At 33.7% G+C, this 13,968-nt stretch overlaps 1 protein-coding gene across 1 annotated transcript; it reads right to left on the minus strand.

Annotated features, from left to right (window-relative positions):
- Positions 1 to 434: 434 nt before the first annotated feature.
- LOC106104271 (2-hydroxyacylsphingosine 1-beta-galactosyltransferase-like) lies at positions 435 to 6,781 on the minus strand. The gene is made up of 9 exons (XM_013284271.1): positions 6,692 to 6,781; positions 4,632 to 4,787; positions 4,339 to 4,444; positions 3,152 to 3,347; positions 2,736 to 2,930; positions 2,308 to 2,530; positions 1,725 to 1,944; positions 1,155 to 1,374; positions 435 to 829 (listed from the first exon to the last, which is right to left on the minus strand). The coding sequence occupies exons 1-9, from the start codon at positions 6,698 to 6,700 to the stop codon at positions 559 to 561; spliced, it is 1,596 nt and encodes a 531-aa protein (XP_013139725.1). The 5' UTR covers positions 6,701 to 6,781; the 3' UTR covers positions 435 to 558.
- Between the last annotated feature and the right edge of the window lie 7,187 nt (positions 6,782 to 13,968).

The raw sequence follows: 13,968 nt of genomic DNA on the forward strand, positions 1-13,968 counted from the left end.
TAGCTGTTTATTTTTTTGTTATTTATCGAGTACTGTGAATGTGTAAAGATATGAAAGTAAATAAAGTATGCAATGTGTAAGGACAGTCAGTATCACCGTGTCTATATATGTTATAAAATTAAATTAACCAATCATGATACTAATATTATAAATGCAAAAGTTTAGATGGATGGATTTTTTTTTATAATATAAGGTGGCAAACGAGCAAGCGGTCACCTGAATCTACCGAAATGGAAAGCAACCGCTGCCCATAAACATCTTCAATCTGGTACAATTGTAAAGCACAGTCTGGAAGAACACATGGTCTACCACTTTTGTTCTTATTTTATTCCACGCGGACACAGTCTTGGGAGAAAGCTAGTTAAGAAAATAGTGCAAAAAATATGTGTTTAATAAAAAATGAACGTATGTATTTTTGTCCTCTGATCGAAATTAAACCACAAGAGCATTAAATAAATGGTATTTAAGACGGATAGTTATAAAAAATAAGGTTACTGTAAGGAGGTTAGAAAAAGTAACATAACAACAAGAAAACACTACTTTTCATTTATTTTAAAACTAATTCTTTTTCAATTTATTTGATTTATAACTAGAATACTTTCTTCTAATAACATTAATACACTTAACTAATAAATACATTAACGGTATCAGCACAATTAGGAAATCCAGATATAATTTTTGATACAAAGGAACGCCGAGTGCTGGCGAACGGAGATGCGTAGCACCGCGAGTACGGACCACGTATTCCACCCAATGGACTAATTCTTCACCCGGAGGAAGAATCCGATCATGGAATATCTGTGATACCTCTTTAGCTCTTTGCTTGTAACTGAAAATAATAATAAAAACAATCAACAATCATTCTGAACTACAATAGTTTATATAATATGATTCTTCAGCTAGTAGTTATCTTTAACAAACTTAGGCACATAATAAGATCTAACATTTAGGAACGATATTTAACGCCTATAAGAACTAAACAGCAATCACTCGTAGTTACAAATGATTGCTATTTAGTTTTTAGAGGCTAGAATATAATGTCAACAGCAAATCTTTTTTTATTTAAAACAAAACGTTGGCTTTTAATACGAGTAGTAAAAAAATAACCTTAATTGACATTAAAAGTTCTTAAAAATATGTTTTTAAATACTTACTATGGGTTTTGTAGTACTTTTTCAATAGCGATTTTAACTTTAGGAGCCATGTCTTCAGCGAGCTTGACTAGAATTCCAAAACCTTTGATTTCGACAGATCTCATGTTAACATGTTGGTCAGCCATTACAGGAATACCCACGACTGGTACACCAAAGTGAATAGCTTCAGTTGTCGACAGTTGTCCACCGTGTGTTATGAACATTTTTAAATTGGGATGTGCTGAAAATTTTGATTTGAAGAATATGAAAATCTTGTTTTAAACTTCTAAACTTCGGATTTATGAAATTTTCTTGAAAGAAGTAATACTCGTATTTATCTGTTACTACTAAGTACGGGCGCACACCATTTACTAAACTATCGCACAACTGTATAGCGATTGTCCATTGTTTCCCTGCCAATTCAACTGTTTAGTTGCATGACTAAAATCAAGTAGTGAATGTATCTCCATTTGAGCCTATTGAAATCAAAGCAAGACTAAACAGTTGTGCGATAGTTTAGTCAAAGGTGCGGGCGCGCTCTGATTAGATAGAATTTTAAGAAAAAAACGCTAGAAATCATTAAAGACTTACAAAGAATACTCGCTTGAGGTGCCCATTTCACGAGATGAACATTCGAGGGAACATTTGGCAAATCCTGTTCGAACTTCCATATGATTGTTTGTTTGAGTTGGCCAAACATTTTGATCAAAGAGTCCTTCATTGCGTCTGACATATCAGCACTTTGCAAATTTGATCCCATGCTGAAGTAAATTACGCCGTGTGTTGCACTATCCATTAACTTTTGTAGGTCCTAAAAGTAAAGTAATAAAAAAAATTTAGTAAATTTCACCATTGTGCTATAATGACATTTCGAAATAACTGAAGTTTGAAAAGCTTAAGAAGTCCTATGAAGTGATGTAATGTCAAGTCACAAATTTATATACTATAGATTACTTCATCTAATTTAAAATCTTACTAATATTATAAATGCAAAAGTTTAAATGAATGGACGTTTGTTAGAGTTTGTAACCTAAACGGCTGAACGGATCTCGATGAAATTGGTCATAGATGTAGAGGATAGTCTGGAAGGACACATAGGCTATCCCCTTTGGTATTATTTACGGCATGGAGCCGTGGGCGAAAGCTACTTATCTATAATTAAAGAAAGACTTACCTTTGGTAAAGGATCCACTTTTTTGTTTATATGGTAACCAGCAACATATTTAGCATTTTGTGGTAATCTAAATGATGTGCCAATAGATGGATGTGAGTTGAGGAATAACAGTGATGCATTGTAAATAGCTTCATCGTATGATGGTACTACCACGCCTCTCTTTGATGCAATCGGAGGAAATACATTTTTGTATAATAACCTTTCGAATGGAACCACAACTAAGCTGTAAGAACAAACTTGGTTTACATCAGATGTTAAATTTTTAAAGCTTCCAATCTAACAAACCACAAAAATATATGTTAAAACTGGGAATCAGACATGCTAAAGACTGTCGCTCAATGAAGAAACACTACCTTTACTTCTAGTTGATCTAAAATTTTTATCTAAATCTTCTATAGACTCTGATTCAAAATAGTTTTTGTACTTACTTCATTATGAGTGACTTTTTAAGGATCATCCATAATTCCATAGTCCTCTGCCAAAATGTAAGAGGAGATCGGTTAATTGAAAAAATATCAACATTATAAGCAGGATTAGGAATTTCGTCCACTATTTGTAAAATTTGCCAATGAGCTTCTGTCGATCCAAACCAAATTAGTGGACATTCAAAGAGAGGTGCAATCCTGAAAATTGAGAAATCATTAAACTACCTAGAGATTTTCAAAGCATATGATGCATGAGATGCTATAATAGCAAACGCGCATCAATTTTCGCTCAGATAACTAAATGTTCCGCATAAACATCTGCAACATGATTAGGTTGCTGATGCGTTGTTTTAAAAGAACAAAAGGTCGTCATCTCACTTCACTTCCCTGCTTTTATATTATAAAGAGACTCTTCTTACCCAGCAGCAACATCATTGAAGAACCATTCAATAATAACAGCATCGAAATGTTCGTTGGTATCACTCAGTAAATCCACAACAATCTTTTCTTCAAGCACTTGTCGATGAAGGTCGTATGTGAAGTATAAAAATAAAATTGAATCCCCAATATTGCCTTTGCCGACCAAGTTTCTTAAGGCGAATGGATTATCTGAAGCTATAAAACAAGACAATATTAAAATTTATGAAATAATGATTAGCAAAAAGAAAATATTAACCAACAAACTGAAAGAGTCCAGAGTAAAAGTCAACGGGTATAGCTAAATGCCAAATATGTAAAACTAGCTTTCGCCCGCGCCTTCGTCCGCGTGAAATTTAAACAAAAGTGAGTAGCTTATGTGTTCTTACAGACTATCCTCTGTGTTTATGCCAAATTTCATCGAGATCCATTCAACCGTTTAGGCTACAAACTCTAACAAACATCCATCTATCCATCCGCGAAATTCCGAATTTGTATTATTTATACAGAGATATATATAGCTTTAGCTTTTAAATTTCCTAGGCATTTTATTAACTTTCTCTTGCTGCATATGTTTTGATTATTAAACGTGCTCAAATTTTTCGTTTTAATTTTGAGCGTTTAAAACATTGGGTTAAACATTTACAAAGATGTGAATCAGTGTCTGACGTCACAGAATGGTACGGAAGTCCCCTATCACGCGAATAGACAATGTATGAGTTTATTACTCAAGTGTCACTTAATATTATATTTTTAAACTATACACTTTAATTTTATGTTTCTTGTAGTAAAACTGTTGACATTTTTTGTAGGCCTAAATTTTATGACAAAACCAAAAGAAAAAAATCTAGTAAATCGAAAATTTATATTTCAAGATTTATTTTTTGAAGCAACTAAAAAAACAGATAATCTTTTATCGTTGCCTTGTAATAATAAACACTAGTACTCATCGTGTTATTTTTCGCGTACGATATCTGATAATTTTATATCTGATACTTAATTATAGAAATTATAGTTTAAATATCACAACCGATACAGTGATAGACAATTATTTCATACTCGTTTTAACCCGCGAATCCGTCTGCATTGACTTTAAAAGAAAACAAAAGTAAGCGGCCTATGTGTTACTCCACATTATCCTTTACATCTATACCAAATTTCATCGAGATCCGTTCAGTTTTGTACTTACCACTCTTTTTCATTTGGTCACGAAGCCTTTCTCCGAGAACACTGACGTCAATTTCCTTTAATCTTGGCTCTGGCTTACTTCGAGGATACGATGTAACGTGAACCACCTGTAAAGGCATTTTATATTTTTCTATATTACTTTAAATAATTACAGGTTAATTTCTCTTCAAATAAAAAGGAAACCTTGAGATAATACCGTAAAGAAAAAAAGCCATTCGAATAAGAAATTACTTCAGACGGAAAAACTTTGACAACTTGTTTTTGGTCACAAAAATAATAATAATTCGTAATTACCTCATGTCCAGCTTCTAGTAAACGACTAACGACGCCTTGTCCCAAAATACTGTGACTTTTTGACATCATTGGAAAGAACACCAATACTCGTAGTCCATCACTGCTTGCTATTAGTACCAGCAGACTTATAAAAAACGATATTCTATTGACCAACATCTAAAAAGGAAAATAATATTATTAGTATGAGTTCAATGTGTTGTGTACTCAGAGACGATAACTGGGTACTAAAGGTTGATATTATTGTAGATCTTTTATAGTAAATCTACACTAAGAGTGGCCACACACCTTTGAATACACTATCGCACATTTGTTTGTTTTCGCGCTTTGATTCCTATGAGCTTGTATGGAGGTGCGCACATTACTCGATTTTAGTTGTGCAACTAAACAGTTGAATTGGCTGCGAAACAATCGACGATCGCCCAACAGTTGTTAGTTTAGTCAAAAGTCAAAGTCAGGATCAAGCATAATCTGATCAGTTTAGGAACACACAAAGCAAGCAGGCAAACAAAGAATTATATTTGAATTCAAATAGATTACTATGAATGGTGTATTATGATGTCAGTATTGTACTACTCGGAATATTTATCACGCGCACGGATCACTCCGTTTTCCTTGAGCGACATAAATAGTGTCAGAACCACGGATGATTTAAATACTGTGACGTTTCCACAACGACAAGACGATGGGGACATAAACTAGAAAGTGTTAAGATTGAATGTGGCTACAAAGGTAGAGGAAGACCGAAGAAGTATGGATGGATTGTGTGAAAGAGGATATGCTTAAGAAGGTAGTGGATTCAGATATGACGGCTGATAGAAATTTATGGAAGAGCAGCACATACTGTGCCGACCCTCCATTGGGATAAGGGCAAGTAATGAAACTTCTTCCACAACGTTATCCCCGGAGACGTTCTATTGACACGGGCAAAGTATATACTTTCACTAGTACAACAGATTTGTCCAGTCCAGTCCAGTCCAGTCCAGCTGATTTCCTAAGCAAAGTTATATATGTGTATTTATAAAAGTACAATGACCTCACACGCGTTACAACTAAAGATACAAAATTTTACCGCACAAACGTGTTTAACAAGTTTGTGGTACTTCCCCCAAGCTTGCTTATTCAAGCAACTAAAGCTTATTTCTGAGTTTTACGTATTGTGTTGGTATATGTATGAACAGACATATCTGAAACCATTCGCTTCCCTTGCACAATCTATGAATACTTTCATCGGTCTTGAACCATCTTTGTAGTCATCATTCTCATAAGTTAAACATATGTATAGTAGCTTTCGCCCGCGACTCCGTCCGGAATTAAAAAAAAAACAAAACGAAAAGTGAGTATGTGTTCTTCCGGGCTATCTACCTCTATGCCAATTTCCTTCGAGATCCGTTCATCAGTTTAGACTACAAATTCTAACAAACATCCATTTAAATTTTCGAAATTATAATATTAGTAAGATTAGAGATTGGTTAATTATTATAATTATCCAACAGACAGACATTAAGTATTTATTTCACAATAGATTTGATATTGTTATCATAGATAACAATGGTTATATTTTCTGTAAACAACATTTGCAGACGTTTATACCGACGTAAGAAGCGAAATGACAAAACAAATTTTTGCTAGGATTACAAGAAATTACTATAGTCAAATACAATTAAAAAAAATCAAAAAGTGTAAAAAGGAACAATTTAATACGAAGCTAAAAATTAGAAAACAGTACTTTATACTTGTAGTAACCGTGACAACAATTACGTAAATGTTAAAGTACCTCCTTGTTGTGGATGTACAAACGCTGATGAGATTTAAATTCTATTAAATTTTCTTAAGATAATTATGGAAGTTTTACTTACATCAAAGTGAAATTTTAAATTGCATTTATAAAACCAACACTAACAGTAATACCAAGCAAAATTTAGTAACTTAATTTCATTAAAAATGTTTCGGTAAATAACATTTTACTAACAATTATAATCTTTTAAATTCTTCAAACAAACTACAAAGGCAACTGTCTTTTAGGTTATCTTAAAAAATGGTAATATAGTGAAGAAACTTACTTTTTTCATTATCCTTAGTCCATTTATCGTAAAATCACTGCACTCATTTGATGCGTGCACTCAGCTTCAATGTTACTCACTGAATGAACGTATAAGCAATCAAGCATAACAGTGTTGAAATTACGGTACTTTTAAATATATTTTCCTGGTATTACATTGTACAAGAGCTCTACTCTATAAATACTAGCTATTGCTCCCAACTTCGCCGTAAAATCATACTAATACTAATATTATAAATGCGAAAGTTTAGATGGATGGATGTTTGTTAGAGTTTGTAGCCTAAACGGCTGAAAGAATTTCGCTAAAACTTGGTATGGATGTAGATGATAGTCTAGAACACATATGCTACTCACTTTTGTTATTTTTTTAATTCCACGCTAACGGAGTCGCGGGCGAAAGCATGTTAAAAATGAATTCTAAAGATATAAGACGTAAAACAACAACCTTTATTTATCACAGATAAATTACCTTTCTAATGGTGAAAGATTTTTAGATATCGGTCCAGTAGTTTTTGAGTTATTCCAATACATACAAAAATGCTAGTTTTTCCTCTTAATAACATTACTATAGAAATATAGATAAAAGAACAAATTAGTATTTTTTACTGAGATGTGAATGATCAATTTAGAGGTTAGATTAATCATGGTACGTAACCTTGATCTTATGTTAAAATAACACATTTGTGACCATAATAAAATGCTTTAATGTCATAAAATGTTGCATCATACCATAAATAAGCCTAACACAAGATTATCTTACGGCTTATAACACTTTTTGTCTTGAAAAATATATCCTTATAACTTGTAATATACAATTCATGGCATCTTTAAAATTATCTGCTAAGTTTGTTTCAATTTTACGCTGTAAGATTGTAAGATGTAGGTAACTTGAATTATTGAGTATTCTCATTCTTGTAAACATAAATATATCTAATATTCCATTACTATTGACTAAAGACTCACACATTAGCTGAGATCCAAATAATAGTTATTTCTAACTCTGAGCGAAGTTCAAGGACTTTAAATCATTACGCAACGTTTGCGTTTGTATTTAGAACCAGTAGGTAAAATAAACTTTATTAGTCATGTAGGTTATCGGCGTCAATGTTATAGATAATGTCAAGTGGAGAAGGTACTTTATACAAGGGATATGCTATCGCAGACCGTAGATGATATGAGGCGTGGAAGACCAACACACTAATTTTGAAGCGCCACATTTTAACAGATTTAATTTATTAATTGTTGTACAGCGACATCTATGTAGAAAAACACAAATTTCAGGTTGTTTCTTAAAACAGAGAACTAAAGATAGATGGCGCTTTTTATTATTTTCATTCTAAACTCCGTTGTTATAATAAAGATGGCCGTTATAATGTTCTAGGGTTAAAGGTCGATTTCCACTGCGAAACAGTTGTTAAATTACGTTCATTTTAATAACATTTTTTTTCTATTGGTTTTACAGCTTATGATTTTAATTTAATAAAAAGTAGTATCATAACTCATCTATATCTGTACTAAGATTATAAAGAGGAAAAAATTGTGTTTTTTATGTATTGAAATAACTAAAAACTACTTTTCCGATTTAAAAAATTCTTTCACCATTAAATAGCTTCGTTTTTAGAGAGCAACATAGGAAGTGTTTTTTATAATTTCATGCGAACGAAGTCGCGAGAAACAGCTAGTTCATAATAATTTGGTGTGATCGTTAAAGTGAATTCAAATGCTTCGGATTGTAATATTTTAATCAAAAAGGCAACAGGTGCGGGTGGAATAAAGAATCCGCCAGTTATTGCCCTGTTATCTCGTTTACGCTTTGCTACATTCAGAACAAGAAATTGCTTTCTGCTTGCGAATACATTTCCTGCGACTTTATGGCATTCGTCGACGTTTCCTCGCTGTTCAAGTGAAATGATTTTTTGTTTATTAGAAAAGTTGTAAACGCGAGTGAAATGATTTTGTATGTACCTACAATAAAGTACAAATACGTTTTTTCTTTTATAATACAAGGTGGCAAACGAGCAAGCGGCCACCTGAATCCACCGAAATGGAAAGAACCCGCTGCCCATAAACATCCGCAATTGCAGATGCGGTGCTTCCCCTTAATCGACGGAGGAGGAGACGCACATAAAAAGGACCATCCCCTTTCTATGCATCTCCTCCACCGTCAAATCCACTTTACCTTCCCATCCTTTCCTCATAAGAAAAATTTTAAATAGTTAATATTGAAATCACAGACAGCACTAGGTATTGGTAAGTTTGCATTTAAAATCAGACCAGACTCTAAATGAATGAAGCAATGAGAATCAATAACCATTTCCCAAACAACGGTTATTTGAATTTGTTATTCTGATTGAAAAACGAAGTACAGAATGAAAAAGTTTGTAACAAAGTAGTTCTCTGACGTGCAATGGAACTGCTATCTAAATTTCAAGCTGCAGTTTAAGTTTTTATATGAATAAAGTTTAATAGACAATCTGTTTGAGCGAAATTGAAGATCTGTTTTTTTTTTATGCTTTTTTATAGTTTTTTTTTATAATAAAGGGGGGCAAACGAGCGGCGAGAACACCGAGGTGGTCAACGACGCTATTCGACATCCGCAATATCAGAGGAACTACAGCCGTTGCCGGCATTTGAGGAAATGATAGGCTCGCTTGAAGGACCCTGAGTTGCATAATATATAAAAGTTATCTCTTGGCATTATAAAATAACATTAAAAGCCCATCACACCACTGACTGATAGAGGCTCAGATAGCTTAAAAATGACGCCACTATCAGATAAGAGAATAAAATCCGATATTTCCATCACATATTTTACACGTTTGATTGTAATCAGACAATTTAAAATTTGGTGGAACAGGCCCTAAATGTCACTAAAATAAGGAATTGTAAAATTTAAATTAATGGATAACTAAAATGTTGTTAACAATCATTATTGTAATTTGTAATAAATTATACGTCGATTGCATAAAAAGAAATAAAAAGACTTCATAGCTGTTGTGAACGTTCGATATTGGATACAATAAAATCAGTGCTGGATTTCATTTGAATATTTCAATATGCATTAGAAAGGGTAACAGTGTTATTCAAATTCGTAACTTAGTCTAAGCATATAACTAAAGTTATGTATTGCTTAACTTATTTTAAAATCGGGGGTTTATGTTTCATTCTGTAAATAATATCATGAAGATAATAATTATACCTGGTTATATAGTCCAGATTATAAGAAGACAGATTTAGTTACAGAATTTGGTATGATTTGAAATTCTTTCTAATATTATAAATGCGAAAGTTCAGATGGATGCATAGATGGATGTTTGTTAGAGTTGGTAGCATATATGGCTGAACGGATCTTGAAGAAATTTTACATAGATGTAGAGCATAGTCTGGAAGAACACATTGGCTACTTGCTTTTGTTTTTTTTTAATTCCACGTGGATGAAGTTACTGCCGAAAGCTTCTAACATATAAATCTAATGTTTTTATTAAAATATAATTTTTTTGCATATGTTAACAATTAGAATATAGAATACATTTAGAACATAGTGTTCAATAATATCCTAGTAATGTAATCTAGGTTAATTGCTGACCTGACTGGACAAGGGCCAAAATTAGGCGATCCATTAACAAAGGAATGTTAAGCCCCCCTTTATGTGTATAGACATATAAAGGGGGGCTTAAGAATAGTCTGAATAACCGATTATATGGATATTTGTAGAATAATTACTTAAGTTTGAATTTACCGTCAAAGTATGACATGGGTCCCTTCGAGAGTAAACTGAATTAGCACTTACTGAACAGACGTATGATAGAGACAAATTGGTTGCGCGGGCATAAGCTAATACTTCCATAGTTAGGTAAACACTAGCTTTCGTGAGACTCCATCCACGTGGAATTAAAAAAAGAAAAGTGAATAGCCTATGTATTCTCCTAGACTATCCTCTACATCTATGCCAAATTTCATTAAGATCTGTTCAGCCGTTTCGGCTACAAACTCTAACAAACATCCATCCATCAAAACTTTCGCATTTATAATATTAGTATGATTACCAGCAAGGCATGCAAAATTGTTGGAGTGATGCCAGTGAGGCGTGCATGATCTGTAAATTTATTAATATTGTTTTTGCATAATTTAAAATGTTACAAATCTTTTTTTAAATATACCTGGTAAGTATCTATTAAAAGAGAAACTTTTAGTAAAAACTAAAAGTCGCTGAAGTGAACCTGAGTCGTAAATTTATCGTTTTTGCACTTTTCACAGAATAAATCGTATGTCGCCCACACTATCCGCTGGCCTGAATTTTAAAATTGAGGTGAGCAACTTTGCTCTGCAAAAACATTAAAAAAGTTGTCATACTGTTACCGTATTTGGAGATTGATGTAGTCAGAGAATTAAATTAGCTTCCCACTTAAGATGATGAGCGATATTCGACTGATAAAAATGTCCACCATAAGAGCAGAATTTCAACGGTAGGGTAGGAACAGTGGTAGTGCCCGCTGTAACATATTTGCTCGAATGGACCAGCTCGCCCGGTGTAATACCACGACCAGACAGAAAACAGGCGTGAAGTGGAAGCAATTCTGCATTTCGTCTGATGAGAGGTCCGGAGGCCTAATTTTACTAAACACTAAACACCCTATATTCTTCTATACTTATACTCGTACTAACAATAAACGAATTTTAAAAAGGTACATTCCATGTATAATTGAGTTTGAAAACAAATGGTGTTTGGCACGACGATAATTGAAGTCGAACTGAAATTAGTTTGCGTTCAATTTAACTTGAACATGCTTTTTAAAACACAAAATGATTATTAAATTCTACTAAACTAAACACGTGTGTTCTATTTAAATCTGCATTTAGGCATGCACATCTTTGACTAAACAATCGAACAACTGTTATGCGATTGTCGATTGTTTCGAAGTAAATTCAACTGTTTAATCGCACAACTAAAAATCGAGTAGTGTAAGCACCTACATATACGATCATAGGAAAGCGCGACTAAACGGTCGTGCGATATTTTAGTTGTTGAACTTCGAAAATTTAAGTAAATAAAGAAGAGTTCAAAATTCCTTGTGGTCGACTATTGTTTTTTTAAAAATCATTGTACATTTCTTTACCTCTTTAGTTTCAAATATCAAATACATACGTTCTATACATTTCTCTACAATAGTTATCTCCTTATTATCTATGTTTTAATCTAAATCTTCACAATTTTTATGCAGCGATATAAAATTAATTTCCCCTGCGGTTTATTATTTACTTACTCTATTAGCATTCTAGGAAACAAAGATATTTACTCCTATCTATCATCTGCGACTCCGTTGGCGAGAAGTTAAAATACAAAAGTAAGTAGCCTATGTGTTTTTCCAGACTATCCTCTACATTTACTCCAAATTTCATCCATATTCGTTTAAAAGTTTAGGTTAAAAACTCTAACAAATATTCATCTAAACTTTCATCCTAATCACCAGCTAATTGTACGTCCCCTCCGAGAGTCTCGGAGCCTACCCTAATAAGAGGTGACTAGGCCATAGTCAACCACACAGGCCAAGTGCGGGTTGGTTGACTTCACACATATCTTTGAATTTCTTCGCCGATATGTGCAGGTTGCATTCCGATGTTTTCCTTCACCGTAAGAAGGTCGGGTAAATTATGTAAACTATCTAAACATTCGTAAGGCATCTAAACTTTCGCATTACAATATTAATAAGATTATAAAATGTTTGAAATGCAAAATATAACTTTACAGTTTTTCGATAACTCATCCCTTGTAAAAGTAACGCACTCAAATATTCAGAAACCTTTCAGTCAGGTCTATAGTAGACTAATAAATACTCAACTGAACAAATTCCCGCTGAAAAGTTTTGACGCGGCCCGACTGTATAATTAGTTTTGGCGTGTTTAGAAGTTCATAAACTTCCTTGGCACGTTGTTGGCACTCGCGGAAACGTAATGCGATCTTCATTTAATTCTTAAAGTTTAACATGCAGTTCTGTATGCTACCAACATAACAAAGCATTCACAGGCCTGTATACGTAGCTTGGCACTTAAACAAAAAATGCTTGTGATGCTTTGGTTGTAGCGACCGAAACCATAGACCCTGAACTTCTTACTAATATTATAAATGCGAGTTTTGATGGATGGCTGGATGGATGTTTGTTAGAGTTTGTAGCTTAAACGGCTGAAGAGATCTGATTAAAATTGGTAAAACATAGTCTGGAAGAACACACAGGCTACTTACTCTTGTTTTTTTTTATTCCACGCGGATTGAGTGGTGGACAAAAGCTAGTGACTAATAATCCAAAATCAGGTACAAAGACCAATCTATCATTTATAATACGATATAATATATTGTGCCGTACAAACGGGTTCGGGTCCCGCGGCACAACCTACCCTTGAACTACGATTGCACCGGAGGGCATAATATTGTAAACGTAATGGGGAAAATGGTACTCACCAGCTCGATGAATTTGCGTCACCTCCTGCAGGTGCCTTGTCTCAGTCAATGTCAATCGAGTCAGTCTGGTTCAGTCAAGTCTATAGGCCCAGCGATGCTGCCTGAAGATGTATCAGCAATTTCGAACGCGAAACCGAATTTAGCGACCCCGTTCGCTACCGAAATCGACACACCTGTTGTGTCTCCGCGTTATAAGAAGAGCAACTTTAATCCGCACAAGTTCGCGACCGTTCCGCTTGGCTGCTCGATTCCGACCTTTTTTTCTCACCCCTCTCCGCAGGCCCCGCGCCCGTCCGTAGTGGAGAGGGCTTATTCTTCTACCCGCCCGTGCGAGAAAAATAAAATAAGCGCGCTTACCCGCACTAAACCCGGGGCGCGAAATACAAAATTATGTTCGTATGACCGCATACGATCTGTACCGAACATATATAGAAATATATCAATATATTAATCTTGTTATCTCTGAAATTTCAGTGATCTGTGATGTTTTTCATGTATTGCCAATCCATAGTAATTTTAATAATTCTACATATCGATTTTTTTTAAGACATCTTGAACAAAGAGTTTTAATCTTTTTATTTTTAATTGTTGTTTGAAAAAATGCGTTAGAGTAATTTAAAACTTTAAATATAAAAATACGTTTACGCTCAAAGGTTCAAAAATGTTTTTATTGCATTTCATGCTGGCAAACCTCGTAACAAAACATTTTTATGTACTAGCTACGAAATAAAAACGATTATTGGGCGTTGTTTATATGCTGTATAAATTTAAAATATTCACGAAACTTGGAATAGGAAATATAAAGTTGTTTTTTTGTTGTT

The sequence above is a fragment of the Papilio polytes genome, unplaced genomic scaffold, assembly GCF_000836215.1.
Source record: "Papilio polytes unplaced genomic scaffold, Ppol_1.0 DF823691.1, whole genome shotgun sequence".
Taxonomy (NCBI): Eukaryota; Metazoa; Arthropoda; class Insecta; order Lepidoptera; family Papilionidae; genus Papilio; species Papilio polytes.

Coding starts and splice junctions, on each gene's coding strand:
- LOC106104271 (XM_013284271.1), bottom strand. Junction 4,445..4,631: donor TACTAGAAGCTGGACATGAG/GTAATTACGAAT, acceptor ATGCCTTTACAG/GTGGTTCACGTTACATCGTA. Junction 830..1,154: donor AAAGTACTACAAAACCCATA/GTAAGTATTTAA, acceptor TATTATTTTCAG/TTACAAGCAAAGAGCTAAAG.